The 18,762-nt window shown below is 46.4% G+C and overlaps 1 protein-coding gene across 6 annotated transcripts in view; it reads right to left on the reverse strand.

Annotated features, from left to right (window-relative positions):
• The window catches only part of LMO3 (LIM domain only 3), a 66,071-nt gene that overhangs the window by 43,833 nt on the left and 3,476 nt on the right, over positions 1–18,762 (reverse strand). Inside the window, exons 1-2 of one of the 6 annotated variants that reach the window (XM_089689088.1) lie at positions 13,888–14,039; positions 11,837–12,050 (exon numbers count right to left, since the gene is read on the reverse strand). In XM_089689088.1, the coding sequence (XP_089545214.1) occupies positions 11,837–12,050; positions 13,888–13,927 (254 nt within the window). In that variant the 5' untranslated portion in view covers positions 13,928–14,039. Of the gene's footprint in view, positions 1–11,836; positions 12,051–12,304; positions 12,404–12,564; positions 12,756–13,195; positions 13,462–13,653; positions 13,675–13,887; positions 14,040–18,762 lie in introns of those variants that run through there. The other 5 variants (XM_089689091.1, XM_089689087.1, XM_089689089.1 and 2 more) reach the window with 5 other exon arrangements.

Below are 18,762 nucleotides of genomic sequence, written 5' to 3' on the forward strand. Positions count from 1 at the left end.
GTACCGTGTGCACGAGGCCCAAAAATGATCTTCGTTGGGATGGTATACAAGTTAAAGTGTTACTAAACCCAGGACCCTGCATGCACTATATCTTTTCTCCCGCAGTACACAGAACATGGAAGCGCAATTATTTAAGTAAATATAAACTGCTAAATATCTTTTCTCATCAGCACTTAGAGCAGTCTTGTGACTTCTATCAGTGTGCAGCATAGCACTGGTTAAAGCTTGTAGGAGGAGTTTTCATTCTGTTCTATGAGGATGCAGGGCCCCTCACCTCTGTCTGTAGAGTGTTGATCTTCCAAGACAAAAAAAAAACCTCTCTAGCAATACACACCAAACTGAGCATGTGCAGAGTGACTCCACACAATATGCCGTATCAGGAGATAAGAGGGGGACACTGGAAGAAGGGGAGGATCAGAGAAGTCAGGATCAAACAGCGATTTTACACAATGCGGAGGATTAACCCCTTAGGTTCCACAGTGAGTATAACAAGCATGCTTTACTGCCTATACAGACTGATTTTACTGTTGTGGGTTTGGTAACACTTGTCCTTCCTTCTACATTGTATTGTTAAAATGTTATTTATATTTCAGGTTAACTATGCCCTGAGTAAATGTCGACAGACTATGTAATGTGATCTTCAGAAAGTTTATTAGATTTGTTTTTTGGCTACACAGCAAAGTGACCTAGTGGCTAGTACTTCTGTCTCATAGCAATAGGGCCCCCCATTTGAATAGCAACAGGGCCCCCCGTTTTATAGGACTATCTGCATGAAGTTTGTATATTTTCCCTGTGCTTTTGTGGGTTTCCTCCCACACCCTAAATACATGTTAGTAGGTTAATTAGCTCTTGTCTGAATTGCTTTGTAAGCATATGTATGCACATGCTATATGGCCCTTAGATTATAAGCTTCTATATATAAATACCTGTAATACCTTTACTCCTCCCAGGACAGCTACATGAAGGTTATGTAAGGGGAGGAATGCGGGAGCTGGGCCAGCACAGACACTTCCAGAAGAAGAGAGGGCTATGATGTGTAATGATGGATGGGGCTGTGCTATGGAATTGACTCTCCTGCACTAATCCAATTGTTTTAGCAAGCTGAAGGGCATATTACAAGGGAATTAAACAGCATTTAAAAACTCTGCAAATAAACATTTATTTTGCACACTGGGCTTAAAAAACGTCAGTCCCCTTGAAAGTAAGAAAATAACGCTCTTTATACAGCATTTTTGTACAGGAGATTGGGATTTTTTCTGCCTCTAAACGTTAAGCTTAACATCCAAATGTACATGGAGACATAGGATAACATTGAGCTGCTTCTAACAGCAAACTGCAAAAACTCCAGTAGAAGCAGCAATTTTTTTTTAAGCCATTGTGCATGGACCCTAAGGATACTTGAATTTTCTGGGATTTTTACATGCAATTTTCTAGTTGGTAACTGGTAACAGCTGCAAACCAGCCGTCACCCAGAGCCACATCTACACCCTGTACACCGTCACCCAGAGCCACATCTACACGCTGCACACCGTCACCTAGCACCACATCCACACCCTGCACACCGTCACCCAGAGCCACATCTACACGCTGCACACCGTCACCTAGCACCACATCCACACCCTGCACACCGTCACCCAGAGCCACATCTACACGCTGCACACCGTCACCTAGCACCACATCCACACCCTGCACACCATCACCCAGAGCCACATCTACACGCTGCACACCGTCACCTAGCACCACATCCACACCCTGCACACCATCACCCAGAGCCACATCTACACCCTGTACACCGTCACCTAGCACCACATCTACACCCTGCACACCGTCACCCAGAGCCACATCTACACGCTGCACACCGTCACCCAGAGCCACATCTACACGCTGCACACCGTCACCTAGCACCACATCCACACCCTGCACACCGTCACCCAGAGCCACATCTACACGCTGCACACCGTCACCTAGCACCACATCCACACCCTGCACACCGTCACCCAGAGCCACATCTACACGCTGCACACCGTCACCTAGCACCACATCCACACCCTGCACACCATCACCCAGAGCCACATCTACACGCTGCACACCGTCAGCTAGCACCACATCCACACCCTGCACACCATCACCCAGAGCCACATCTACACCCTGTACACCGTCACCTAGCACCACATCTACACCCTGCACACCGTCACCCAGAGCCACATCTACACGCTGCACACCGTCACCCAGAGCCACATCTACACGCTGCACACCGTCACCTAGCACCACATCCACACCCTGCACACCGTCACCCAGAGCCACATCTACACGCTGCACACCGTCAGCTAGCACCACATCCACAGTCTGAACACCATCACCCAGAGCCACATCTACACCCTGCACACCGTCACCTAGAGCCACATCCACAGTCTGAACACCGTCACCTAGAGCCACATCTACATCCTGCACACTGTCACCTAGAGCCACATCTACATCCTGCACACTGTCACCTAGAGCCACATATAAACCCTGCACACCGTCACTTAGAGCCACATCTACACTCTGCACACCATCACCTAGAGCCACATCTACACCCTGCAAACCGTCACCTAGAGCCACATCTACACCCTGCACACCGTCACCTAGAGCCACATCTACACTCTGCATGCCCTCACCTAGAGCCACAGCTACACCATGCACACCATCGCCTAGAGCCACATTTACACCCTGCACACCATAACCTAGAGCCACATCTACACCCTGCACACTGTCACCCAGAGCCACATCTACACCCTGCACACCGTCACCTAGAGCCACATCTACACTCTGCACACCATCACCTAGAGCCACATCTACACCCTGCAAACCGTCACCTAGAGCCACATCTACACCCTGCACACCGTCACCTAGAGCCAAATATACACTCTGCACACCGTCACCTAGAGCCACATCTACACCATGCACACCATCGCCTAGAGCCACATTTATACACTGCACACCGTAACCTAGAGCCACATCTACACCCTGCACTCCATCACCCAGAGCCACATCTACACTCTGCACACCGTCACCTAGAGCCACATCTACACCCTGCACACCGTCACCTAGCACCACATCCACACTCTAAACACTATCACCCAGAGCCACATCTACACCCTGCACACCGTCACCCAGAGCCACATCTACACTTTGAACACTATCACCCAGAGCCAAATCTACACCCTGCACACTGTCACTTAGAGCCACATCTACATTCTGCACATCATCACCTAGAGCCACATCTACACCCTGCAAACCGTCACCTAGAGCCACAGCTACACCATGCACACCATCGCCCAGAGCCACATTTACACCCTGCACACCATAACCTAGAGCCACATCTACACCCTGCACACCGTCACCCAGAGCCACATCTACACCCTGCACACCGTCATCTAGCACCACATCCACACTCTGAACATTATCATCCAGAGCCACATCTACACCCTGCACACCGTCACCCAGAGCCACATCTACACCCTGCACACCCTCACCTAGCACCACATCCACACCCTGCACACCGTCACCCAGAGCCACATCTACACCCTGCACACCGTCACCTAGCACCACATCCACACTCTGAACAATATCATCCAGAGCCACATCTACACCCTCCACACCGTCACCTAGAGCCACATCTAAACCTTGCACACCGTCACCTAGAGCCACATCTATGGCCTTATCAGGACCACATCTATACTCTGCACACCGTTACCTACAGCAGATCTGCACCCTGTACACCCTCAATGAGAACCATATCTACACCCAGGACTTACTTTTTTTTTAGATTTATTTCTTAGATTTTTTATATAATATCCCTACAGCTGATACTCACCTCCTACCCCCTTTATATAATCCCTTACCCCTGATAATGTCCTTGGACTCACCTCTTACTCCCTTTATATTATCCCTTACCCTGAAAATGTCCCTGGACTCACCTCTTACTCCCTTTATATTATCCCTTACCCTGAAAATGTCCCTGGACTCACCTTCAGGAGATGAAAGTAAGGTAGAATAAGTAGCAGAGTTCTGCAGCAGCATAGCCGAGTATTTTAGGGCTCCAGGCGCACAAGGCTCTCATTTTCTCCTTTGAACGCCTTTTACTCCTGGTAGGAAAAAGCTGCCTAAAGCCACATACTGCACATACGTTTAGACACATAAAGTGTTTGAACGATAATGTTCATTTATTCTGCCCATTGGAATGAAAATGCTCAAGTGCTAAAAACACCTAGAATTTAAGTGTATTTGGATGCATTTGGATGTGTTTAAACACATTTTTGCATGCCAAGCATTTTTTTCTGCAAAAAATCTCCTCTCCTGAACACACTGGTGATGATTTTATTTTCCCACCAGTAACTGCTCCTCTACTAATACACATGTAAACACCTACTGTATGTGTGTATGGACACTTAGGCTAACACAGAGGTGCTTTTAAAAGCAAAAAAGCCCATCAAACAATTAAGCATTGTTCAAGCCTGTGTGCATGAGGTGTGCATCATACTAAGAGAGTACAGAGAGAAGGGATGGGGATGAGGAATAAGAAACAGAATGGTTGGCTTGGAGGTATGTAGAGCTGTACATAAACTGAATGAACCTTTCCAAGCTGGGTTGAGTACACAGGCACCATCATGCAACCTTTGATGTACTACTAGATTGTAAGCTCCAAGGAGCAGGGCCCTCGAACCCCTTGTGTATCGCATTGTATTGTTACTGTACTGTCTCGTGTATTGTCTCCCATTATAATGTACAGCGCTGAGCAAACTTTTGCTGCTATATAAATACTGTATAATAATAATAATAATCCTGCAATTATGATGAGAAAGTAAATATGTATCCCCCCCGGTTCTGCAGGAAGTGTGTGAAATATGGGAGTGGGGTGTAATGTGTTTATGGGCTGGGGGACTGGGTTGTATAGCAGATATATTAAGGGCATATATATGGGGGTATGCATTGTACATATATAGGTGTGATGCATATGCACATTGTACATATAGAGGTGTATATATGGGGGTATGCATTGTACATATAGAGGTGTGATGCATATGCACATTGTACATGTAGAGGTGTATATATGGGGGTATGCATTGTACATATATAGGTGTGATGCATATGCACATTGTACATATAGAGGTGTATATATGGGGGTATGCATTGTACATATAGAGGTGTGATGCATATGCACATTGTACATGTAGAGGTGTATATATGGGGGTATGCATTGTACATATAGAGGTGTGATGCATACATACAGAGTGTCAGCAGTGTATGACTGAAATATGTCCCATTTCTGGAGACCATGGCAATCTGATCTCAAAACCTCTGACAAGAGCAAAGATTCATGGTGGGGCCATTGCAAACTTTTTTATACCTGGTTCACTTGCTTTGCAGCTATCAGCAGTCCATTCTGGGACCAGGTGACACAGTTGGGCCCAAATCTGCGTGTCAGCTTTTGTGCCAAACAGAGACAAAGTTGATGGTTTGCCTGGAGTTCTCTTACGTGACAGAACTTATGTGATGCAGCTGTTGATGGCATCATTATCAAATGCCTCTTTACACGTAAACCAAAATGAACATGCAGGGATACAAATAAACAGGCAGATATACACATGGACATGAACAAACACACATGACCACACAGAGACACACATGAACAGACACAGATGAGCACACAGGGACACACATGAACAAGCAGAGAAACCCATGAGTACACAGTGCCAAACATGAGCAAGCAGAGACACACATGAGCACACAGAGACACACATGAGCACACAGAGACACACATGAACAAGCAGAGACACACATGAGCACACATAGACACACATGAACAAGCAGAGAAACACATGAGCACACAGACACACATGAACAAGCAGAGAAACACATGAGCACACAGAGACACACATGAGCACACAGAGAACACATGAGCACACAGAGAACACATGAACAAGCAGAGAAACACATGAGCACACATAGACACACATGAACAAGCAGAGAAACACATGAGCACACAGAGACACACATGAGCACACAGAGAACACATGAGCAAGCAGAGAAACACATGAGCACACAGAGACACACATGAGCAAGCAGAGACACACATGAGCAAGCAGAGAAACACATGAGCAAGCAGAGAAACACATGAGCACACAAAGACACACATGAACAAGCAGAGAAACACATGAGCACACAGAGACACACACATGAGCACACAGAGACACACATGAACAAGCAGAGAAAGACATGAGCACACGGAGACACACATGAGCAAGCAGAGACACACATGAACAAGCAGAGAAACACATGAGCACACAGAGACACACATGAGCACACAGAGACACACATGAACAAGCAGAGAAACACGTGAGCACACAGAGACACACATGAGCACACAGTGCCAAACATGAGCAAGCAGAGACACACATGAACAAGCAGAGAAACACATGAGCACTCAGAGACACACATGAACAAGCAGAGAAACACATGAGCACACAGAGACACACATGAGCATGCAGAGACACACATGAACAAGCAGAGAAACACATGAGCACACACAGACACACATTAACAAGCAGGGAAACACATGAGCACACAGTGCCAAACATGAGCAAGCAGAGACACACATGAACACACAGGAACAAGAACACGGATGGTTTTATACTGGCTACAGTTGGGAATTTTCTGGATGTGTAGACAATTTGTGCGGAGCTCCTGGCAGTCATCTTGTCACCCCCTACAACCATATGAAGGGCATCGAACTCCGCTGCCTGTTAATTCCACATTTGCAGGAGCTGCTCCCTCCACACATTTTACAAGGTCCGCCAAATGATGTTTTCTAGCCGCTAAGAAAGAAAATAATCGTGGAATACTTCTGGAGGGTTCGTCATGAATTTATCACCAAAATTTATCAATTGAGATCTCTTGCAGTCCTAACACAATGAAGGCAAAGAAAATCACTAATATAGAGGGACCCTTGCCAGGATTCCTGGAATTTGATGGTCCAGCACACAATATACCTGAGAAGGAATAGAACATCTCAGAGCTGGTTAACCTGGCAAACAGGGCGCAATGATGCACTAAAAAAAATATAAAAATCCTGCGCTGATCTCAATTTGGCTGTTATCCTCTGTAGCAGCCCTGACTGTACAATTGTTATCTACACCTATCCTGATTGTAAAATCTCTCTCTCTCACTAATCCTGACTGTACAATCATGGTCATTTCAGAGAATGATTGTATAATCATCCTCTACACCCATCCTGGTTGTATGATCATTCTGTACATCGATCCTGACACGAATATCATCCCTTTGCACCGATCCTGATTGTGCAGTCTGTCTCTGCACCAATCCTGTTTGTTCAATCATTTCTGCACCTATCTTGATTGAACAATCATCATCTACACTTATTCTGATTGTACAATCATTTTCTGCACCTATCCTAATTTGAAATTAATTTTTTGCACCAACCATGACTGTAAAATTGTTCTCTGCAACAGTCCTGTTTATTCAGTCATTCTTTGCACCTATCCTGATTGCACATTCATTCATTGCATCAATCCAGATTATACAATCATCTGCACGAATTCCGATCGTACAGGGATTTTCTACACTGATCCCAACTGGACAATCATTTTCCGCACCAAATCAGATTTTACCTTTTAAATACAGCACCTGCCCTGAACCAATAAACTGTAGCCAATGAAGTCACTGACAACAAATGATGGCCCAACAAGAGTTAGAATAGCAGCCAGACACAGATAACATTGCTGACCACAAAACTAAGAGACCACTGAGCCCACACATTATTATTAGCAGCTGGAACATTATAATGCAGACAGTGGAGGACCAGAGAGAGTAGAGCAGCACCGCACACATATACAGAACCCAACACAGTGCTACAATCAATCCACACTGAACCGGGGGATCAAACTTCTCCAGACATGTTCATAATCAGCATTTTATGAACATGATAAAATAGAAATGGGTAATTTCTCATATCACTGCATGCAGATAAGCATACACACCCCTGAATGATATCACTAAGCATATATATGTACATACACCTTCAAAATAATATTATTACGCAAATGTGTAAACTCCCCTGAATAATTGTACTATGCATATGTATACTATATACACCAATTGCTAATATTAGTGTACAAAATGTATATGTTACTACACACTATATATTACCACACCATACTTTACTTTATTATATAATACTTTACCAAATCACACTATACTGTATATTGCTACACTATACCTTATTATATATTGCTATTCTATGCCATATTCTTTTCATAAATTACTAGTCTATACTACACCATGCTATACTATGCCTTATTATATATTACTATACCATGTCATACTATACTATACTATAAATTATTACATGGCCCCTGATTACATATTACTATAGCATACCATGCTTTATTATACTACACCATAATATCTACACTAGACTTTATTACTATAGTATATCATATACTACACCATACCACACTATACTATAGTACTGTACCATACCATTCTAAACTTATATATATATATATATAGACTATACGATACTATATTATACTGTACCTTAATTTCTATTGTTATACCATATCTTACTTTAGTATCTATTACCATACTACACTATATTTACTCTACTATACCTCATTATATGTTACTCAACTATGCCATATTATATTATATATTACCATATTATACTATTTTTTCTATGCTAGATCTTAATATATATTAATATAACATACTCTATGTTACTAAACTATACCATATTAGATTCTACCACACCATACTATCTATACTAGATATTATGTATTACTATAGCATGCCATATACTACAACATACCACACCATATTATAATATATATAAATATACTATACTATATTATACCTTATTATATGGTACTATACCATGCTATACTATATATTAATAAACAATACTTTATATATTACTGTATATACAGTACTATTATATGTTATTACTTTGTTTCAGCGTAGTATACAGTGCTATACAATAGAAAGATATAACATGCTATACTTTACTGTATTATACAATACTGTGCTATACCAAAATGTATTTCTATGCTCTACAATACTCGTATCAAACTATTCAATACATTACTGTACCACACCATATCGTGTTATAACTGGTGTATATTACATTCCTATATCATACTATACATGCTATTCCATACCATAGTATACAGTACTGTAAAACACCAAACCATACATTACTTTGTCATACCATACTACACTTTACCATACTGTATAATACTGCACATTACTGTAACACACCATATATTACTATGCTGTGCTATACTACACATTACTATACCATACCATAATATACCTTACCATATATTACTATACCATTCTATACAATACAGTACTGCACTTTATTTTACCTTACTCTATTGTATACTACTATACAAAACCATACATTACTATGCTGCAACGTGCAACACATTACCATACCTTACGATACTCTACAATAGCACAAATTATTTTTACTATACCATATAATACAACACCATTATTATACCATACCCTGCTACACATGCCATACCATGCCATACTTTAAAATAGTACGCGTTATTTTACCATTCTATTCATTACCATGCATTATAGTACAACACCATACTTCATACTACTAAACTTTGCCATACTACAAATTACTATGACATAATATACAATACTGCACATTACTATACTGTACTATACTATGTTTCTTTTTAATATGCCAGAAGTAGAGTAAAGCTGTGATATGTAAATACTGTACATGGTGACTATGTAGAAGTGGGCACCCGTTTTTTCTATCAAGACACTAAATTTCCAATTTACACTCACTGGGTATGTTTTCATTACTCTTCACAAATGTTTTTTTTTTATGAAAATGTATGAAGATATATTTTTTATAAAGCTAATGAATTCAATTCTGCTGAATTTTTCTCTGTGCAAGTAGCCAGTGAAGTGCCTGTCTAACGAATGTCCAAATCACCACCTGAACAAACAGATTGCAGAGCGTCCAGGGGATGACCATAAATTATAAAGGCTCATTCATTGTTAATATTAACACTCCGCTCTAAGAAATAGGTACATTTAGTTTAATGGTGGAAGTTGCTTGCACTGACTGCAGAGTTACAGAAAATAACAAAACAACACTGTCAGAGATCTGCGCAGTTTTGCCAGGGACACAAGTAACACTTGCTGGAAATGATTGTCAGCTCAGCTGCTGTACTGTAGGTGGTTGTGCTGGTGAGGGCGGGGGGGGGGGGAGGGGGTGGTAGCACTAAACAAACACAACATAAACAAGCTGCAACATCAGAGATGGACAGAGAACTCCACAACACAAAACAGAAGCCTCAATAGACTCATTATCCATACATCTTCATAAATGCAGCTTCACCATCTCTCCTCCGGGAGGCGCCACACTCATTCTGCATTGAAGACCAGCATTAATAATCATAAAACTTCACCTTTTTATCCTGTCCTTGATTGCAGAATCCCTTACCTTCCTATATTACTCACCATATACTATTTTAAAAGGTAAGACAGTGAATGACCAAGAGTTCTCTGGTTGCATTCTGTGTGGGGTATAAAATATGGATGGCATGTTCCTGGACATATCAAAAGATGCAAAAATGACCTCTGACAAGGATTGCTGTCAGCTGATGTCACCCTGCATACCCTAAATCAGTAGTCAGGGCAAGCAGCAAGCCAGTTAAAAGCTAGTCAGTATATTGTTTCTGCTGGAACCCCCTGACCCCCGGTGTCTTTTGTCAACTGGTCACTTTACCTGGTTGGTAAATAACATCTTTCAGGCTGCGCACAGCTGGAAGGACAGGTACCTACATGGAAGAGCAGAGGGACTTGGATGGAAGGACAGGTGGCCAAGGATGGAAGGACAGGAGGCTGTGGCTGGAAGGACGGGAGGCTGTGGCTGGAAGGACGGGAGGCTGTGGCTGGAAGGACGGGAGGCTGTGGCTGGAAGGACGGGAGGCTGTGGCTGGAAGGACGGGAGGCTGTGGCTGGAAAGACGGGAGGCTGTGGCTGGAAGGACGGGAGGCTGTGGCTGGAAGGACGGGAGGCTGTGGCTGGAAGGACGGGAGGCTGTGGGTGGAAAGACAGGAGGTCTTGGATGGAAGGACAGAGAGTCCTGGATGGAATCACAGCAGAACCTAGATGGAAGGAAAGGGGGTTCAGAATGGAAGAAGAGTATAAATGGGGACCTGGATTCAGGGACAGACCAAAAAGGAGTGACAAAAAGACTTAGATGAGAGAACAGGAAAACCTGGATGAAAGGACAGAGAGACCTCAGCAGAAAGATAGAGGGACCTGAATGGATAGAGAGAAGGACCTGAATGGAAAGAGGGAGGAATGAATGGAAGGATAGAGGAACCTGGATGGAAGGACAGAATGACCTATGTAGAAGCTCATAGAAGCATAGAGGAACCTGGATAGAAGGACAGTGGGACTTGGATGGAAGGACAGAGGGACATGAATGGAAGGACAGAGGGACATGGATGGAAGGAAAGGTGGTTCTGAATGGAAGGGGGGGGGGGGGTCCTGGATAGAAGGACAGAGGGAATTGGATGGAGGGCAGGGAGTCCTGGATGGAAGGACAGGGGATCTTGGGTGGAAGGACAGGGATCTTGGGTGGAAGGACAGGGATCTTGGGTGGAAGGACAGGGGATCTTGGACAGACAGACCAGAATATACAGAGTTCAAATATGTAAGTGGATGGTACAAAGTCAGGGATACTGACTGGAGTCCAGTCGGGATTATAAAGACACAGTTTGGAACATGCTGTCACCTCAGGTAATCCCTCCGACACAAGATTAGATTGGCCTTGGTGTATAAGGTGGATCCGACCTCCCCGAGACGACAGTCGCAGCATGCGCACTTCAGACAGTCTTCATGCCAATACTTGTCCAGGGCCTTTAGCAGGTAGCGGTCCTTGATCTTACGGTTGCAGCCAGCACAACCTTTCGGTTTGGTGTCTGGCTGAACTGAAAGCATTTGTATACCTGCAAGGAGAAGACATGCATGTTATTCATATGCAGTGACCACACATGTTATAAATCAAACGATAGGGACACTGTACATCATTGTTTTCAGAGGTGGAAGGGCTCTGCGGGTATGATGGGCTACACATGAAGCCCAAACCTGCAGAACAGGACCCCTGAGAGGGACTGGCAAGCAGATGGGACACAAATAACAGGAAATTCTATGGAAAATCAGCGGTGAGGATTCTGGGGGAGAATAAAATGCTGCCGCTAACCTTTCCGCTCAGACTGACTTGACAGCTTAAGAAGAGAAATCATAATTAAAGTGAGAAGTAAATAAGAGGCTTTCCGCTGCTCACAAGCTGGGAGAAGCATCTCATTTAATTGCCCAGATTGTATTGTGCGCGGCGTGCACGCTTGATTGCACGCATTATCCTCTTGTTCTGCGTCACTCATCCACACACTGCCAGATAGTTAACACACCAAACTATTGCTGCACACAAAGTGTCTCTCGTCCCTGTCCTGGAGCACCTACCTGCCCGGAGGGGTGAGAGGTAAGTGTGCCCACGCTTGTTGGGTCCCGAAGGGAAAGAATTTGTGTGGGGTGGCCATTCATGTGTCCGGACACATCAAACAAAAGCTGTGGCCCCTCTGTCCCTCATGCTGGCCTACAATCCTCACTCCCCGGCTCTCAGCGTCCCTGCAGGCTGCACTCCCGTATGGAACAACAATGCAAATCCCGCTGCCCGGATCGCACAGCTCTGCCTCCCCCCCCCCTTTTTTTTTTCTTTTTTTTTTTTTTTTTGAGCAATGAAGCTGGGAACCAATTTGATTCCCCTTTCTCCAATGCAGCTGCAAGGCTCACAGATACTGACATTTTTCCACTCTTATCAGTTTAATTACAGTTACCATAGCAGCAAAGTGCTGGTGCTTGGCAAAGGCCAACAAGAGATTTGCAAGACTGACTTCAATTTTGACGCAGCTGAAATACAAAAATACACACAGACACACAATTCACAGCAGCACAAAGCCGCCCGCCACCATTCAGCATCCCCGGGCCCACACCACCATCACCCGGGACCAGGAGGAAGCAGCCAGCCCCGGAGCAGTGTGACCCATGGAGCTGACACTTCATCTGCCGCCGTGCACAATACGCTTCTACCTACCAAAACTTTTCTCCCTTTTGTGCATGAGTCGGTGAGAGCAGACCCTCATTGGGCGGCAGCTGGGGGTCCCTTCTTGGCTCCAGGAGCAGCTGGACGAGGCTATTGTTCCCCTGACACAATGTCACACACAGGCCGACACAGTGTGCAGATGAGGCAGCCGCTGACAAAGCCACATGCTCTCTAACTCCAGAGTAAATCCTCTAATCCTGCTCTCCGCTGGGCTCCTCTAACAAATGATGAGTCTGTCACATGCAGCTCGTTCAGCACTGGGGGAGGGGACAGCTCCCAGGCACAGCCTAACTGGAGGACACAGGCACAGCAAATGCCAACTTGTCCGGGGATGGGTGGGGGGGAAGACTTGGGGACACGGCGACCCTCCCCACAGAAGGTGCCCCCCCAACCCTCCGACACTTGGGTGCACTCTTTATATTACGAGCCTCTCTGGGCTGCAGTCTCACACGGGAAGGGGTCAGCACAGCGCCAGCAAGGTTCCCACTAAACGCAGCTTGTTCTGAGTATTGTAACGCCAACGTATCACGAGGATGGAAGAAGCGCTCATGCATTCCAAACCTCCGAAGCTCCTCACTCACAGCAGATGTGCCCACCAAACAAAAACCCTGAAAAACAGCATTGGTAAGGGGCAGCAGGACAGCGAGCGCAGCCACAGGTGCCTGTCACTCCCCACAACTTACCTATCACAGCCAGAGGAGCAGAGCAGACACACACTCTCATCAGCAGCCGCAGCCAGACATCACACAGCACAGGAAAGGTCACCCAGATATTACTGAGCTCAGCTCCAAAATTCTGCACTTGTCAGAGAGCTGAGAGCAGGTAGGTACTTCCTCCACATCTCCTCCCTCCACTCCCTCCCCTCCCCACCTACCTCTATATACAGCTGCCCCCTCTGCAAACACATTCACTTCTCTGGATCCTTTCCTAAAAGCACAGCAAGCAGGAGAAACTGATGTATGGACCACAGCTCCCCTACGTGTGCCAGTCCCTACACCCAGTCAATGCACCCTATCAATGCATCCCTACACTATTCCCCATCACTGCACCCAGTCCCTACACCCAGTCACTGCACCCAGTCCCTACACCCTGACACTGCACCCTATCAATGCACTATGCCCCATCACTGCACCCAGTCCCTACACCCTGACACTGCACCCTATCAATGCACTATGCCCCATCACTGCACCCAGTCCCTACACCCTGACACTGCACCCTATCAATGCATCCCTGCACTATGCCCCATCACTGCACCCAGTCCCTACACCCAGTCACTGCACCCTATCCCTGCACTATGCCCCATCACTGCACCCAGTCCCTACACCCTGACACTGCACCCTATCAATGCATCCCTGCACTATGCTCCATCACTGCACCCAGTCCCTACACCCAGTCAATGCACCCCTACACTATGCCCCATCACTGCACCCAGTCCCTACACCCAGTCACTGCACCCTATCCCTGCACTATGCCCCATCACTGCACCCAGTCCCTACACCCAGTCAATGCACCCAGTCACTGCATCCTATCAATGCATCCCTACACTATTCCCCATCACTGCACCCAGTCCCTACACCCAGTCACTGCACCCTATCAATGCATCCCTACACTATGCCCCATCACTGCACCCTATCCCTCCACTATGCCCCATCACTGCACCCAGTCCCTACACCCAGTCACTGCACCCTATCCCTGCACTATGCCCCATCACTGCACCCAGTCCCTACACCCAGTCACTGCAGCCTATCCCTGCACTATGCCCCATCACTGCACCCAGTCCCTACACCCAGTCACTGCACCCTATCCCTGCACTATGCCCCATCCCTACACCCTGACACTGCACCCTATCCCTGCACTATGCCCCATCACTGCACCCAGTCCCTACACCTTATTACTGCACCCAGTCCTACACCCAGCCACTGCACTCTATCAATGCATCCCTGCACTATGCCTTATTACTGCACCCAGTCTCTACACCCAGTCACTGCACCCTATCAATGCATCCCTACACTATGCCCCATCACTGCACCCAGTCCCTACACCCTGTCACTGCACCCAATCCCTACACCCAGTCACTGCACCCTATCAATGCATCCCCACACTATGCCCCATCACTGCACCCAGTCCCTACACCCTGACACTGCACCTTATTACTGCACCCAGTCACTGCACCCTATCAATGCATCCCCACACTATGCCCCATCACTGCACCCAGTCCCCACACCCTGACACTGCACCTTATTACTGCACCCAGTCTCTACACCCAGTCACTGCACAATATCAATGCATCCCTACACTATGCCCCATCATTGCACCCAGTCCCTACACCCTGACACTGCACCTTATTACTGCAGCCAGTCTCTACACCCAGTCACTGCACCCTATCAATGCATCCCTACACTATGCCCCATCAATGCACCCAGTCCCTACACCCTGACACTGCACATTATTACTGCACCCAGTCTCTACACCCAGTCACTGCACCCTATCAATGCATCCCTACACGATGCCCCATCACTGCACCCAGTCCCTACACCTTGACACTGCACCTTATTACTACACCCAGTCACTGCACCCTATCAATGCATCCCTACACTATGCCCCATCACTGCACCCAGTCCCTACACCATGTCACTGCACATTATTACTGCACCCAATCCCTACACCCAGTCACTGCACCCTATCAATGCATCCCTACACAATGCCCCATCACTGCACCCAGTCCCTACACCCTGTCACTGCACCCTATCAATGCATCCCTGCACTATGCCCCATCACTGCACCTTATTACGGCACCCTGTCACTGCACCACCATCATTGCACTCTGTTACCTCACCCTTTTACTGAACCCCATCCATACACCACCTCACAGATTCCTATTATTATGCCTGCTCAGTGCACCATATCCCTGCACCTTATCACTGCACCCCATTCTTACTCTACATCATAGCACCGTACTCCTCTACCTCCTCACTGTTTCCTCATCCCTAGAGCCCATCCCTATACTCTGTCACAACACTCCATCCCTACATTCTGTTCTTGCACACCAACCCTACATGCTGTCAATGCACCCTATCCCCACACACTGTTACTGTACCCTGTCACTTTACCCCATCACTGCACTCAGTCCCTACACTCCATCACAACACCTTCTCCCTATACTCAGTCACACCCTTCATACACCCATCACTACATCTCTGCACCCCATCACTGCAGAAGTCCCTGCACTAGTCCCCAACACCACACTGGTAACTCTACCCTGTCACTACACCTGCCACTAAACCCCATTGTTACTTTCATCACTGCACCCAAACCACTACACCTGTCAGTCTACCAATCACTACAGCTTCACTTAATTCCCATCCCTACATTCCCTCACTACACCGCTTACTCTACTCATCACTATACCCTTCACTTCATCCACATCACTGCTCCCCATCACCACAGCCTTCACCTCATCCACATCACTGCTCCCCATCACCACAGCCATCACTTCATCCACATCACTGCTCCCCATCACCACAGCCATCACCTCATCCACATCACTGCTCCCCATCACCACAGCCATCACTTTATCCACTTCACTGCACCCCATCACCTCATCCACATCACTGCTCCCCATCACCACTGCCTTCACCTCATCCACATCACTGCTCCCCATCACCACAGCCATCACCTCATCCACATCACTGTTCCCCATCACCACAGCCATCACCTCATCCACATCACTGCTCCCCGTCACCACTGCCTTCACCTCATCCACATCACTGCTCCCCATCACCTCATCCACATCACTGCTCCCCATCACCACTGCCTTCACCTCATCCACATCACTGCTCCCCATCACCACAGCCATCACCTCATCCACATCACTGTTCCCCATCACCACAGCCATCACCTCATCCACATCACTGCTCCCCGTCACCACTGCCTTCACCTCATCCACATCACTGCTCCCCATCACCTCATCCACATCACTGCTCCCCATCACCACTGCCTTCACCTCATCCACATCACTGCTCCCCATCACCACAGCCATCACCTCATCCACATCACTGCTCCCCGTCACCACTGCCTTCACCTCATCCACATCACTGCTCCCCATCACCTCATCCACATCACTGCTCCCCATCACCACTGCCTTCACCTCATCCACATCACTGCTCCCCATCACCACAGCCATCACCTCATCCACATCACTGCTCCCCATCACCACAGCCATCACCTCATCCACATCACTGCTCCCCATCACCACAGCCATCACCTCATCCACATCACTGCTCCCCATCACCACTGCCTTCACCTCATCCACATCACTGCTCCCCATCACCACAGCCATCACTTTATCCACTTCACTGCACCCCATAACCACAGCCTGTACTTCATCCACATCACTGCACCCCATCGCCACAGCCATCCCTTCACCCCAGCTCTACATCCCATTACCACAGCCATCACTTCACCCCATCATTACAGTCTTTACTTCACCCCATCATTACAGCCATCACTTCACCCCATCACCACAAGGCATCATTACACCCCCTTCAGTAGATTGGATCACTTCATCCCCTTCACTACACCCCATCTCTGTATAGTATAACTTCAGCTCCATGACTACACCCCATCTCTACATTGTATCACTAAATTCCCACCACTACACTCCATCACTGTATGGTATCACTTCATCTCCATTACTACAGCCCATCACTACATAATATTACTTCTTCCTAATTACTACATCTATTTATTTAATCTCATCACTACATGGTATCACTTCATCCACATCACTACACCCCATAATTGCATCATATCACTTCATCCCTAATAACTGCACCCCATCACTACATCTTATCACCTCATCACCATCAATGTACCCAGTCAGTATATTGCATCACTACCCCCATCACTACATTGTATCACTTCACCTCCAGCACTACATTTTATCACATCATCCCCATTACTACAGCCATCACTACATCCCCATCACTACAGTGTATCAGTTCACCCCCTCACTACACCCCTTAACTACATTATATCAATTTATGCCCAGCACTACACTGTATCACAGCCATCACTACATTATATCACTTCATGCCCATCACTACACTCCATCAGGACTTCCCTATCACTGCACCTGTCGCTCTGCCCATCACAGCACCCCATCACTGAATCTCTCGATTAAATCCCATTGTTATACCTCATCACTATAGTCCAGACTTGGAGCTGTTGCTTTACCTGTCCATACAACTTTTACTTCAACCCTGATTACTGCATCCCATCACTACATCAAATCCCTACACTCCATTATTAGAGGGTATCACTTCATCCTCATCCCTGCACTCCATCAGTAGATTGTGTTATCACCCATCTCTGCACCCTATCTTTATATCTATTCACTTCATCTCCAATCACTACATCTTCATTTTAACAGCCTTTACTGCAACATATTAATGCCCCCCATTACTGCATTATATCACTTCATCCCCTTTACTGCACTCTACACCTACATTGTATCACTTCACCCCCTCACTACATTATACCACTTTATCCCCATCACT

The sequence above is a fragment of the Staurois parvus genome, unplaced genomic scaffold (assembly GCF_062004578.1).
Source record: "Staurois parvus isolate SC_StPar_1 unplaced genomic scaffold, SC_StPar_1.0 ptg000469l, whole genome shotgun sequence".
Taxonomy (NCBI): domain Eukaryota; kingdom Metazoa; phylum Chordata; class Amphibia; order Anura; family Ranidae; genus Staurois; species Staurois parvus.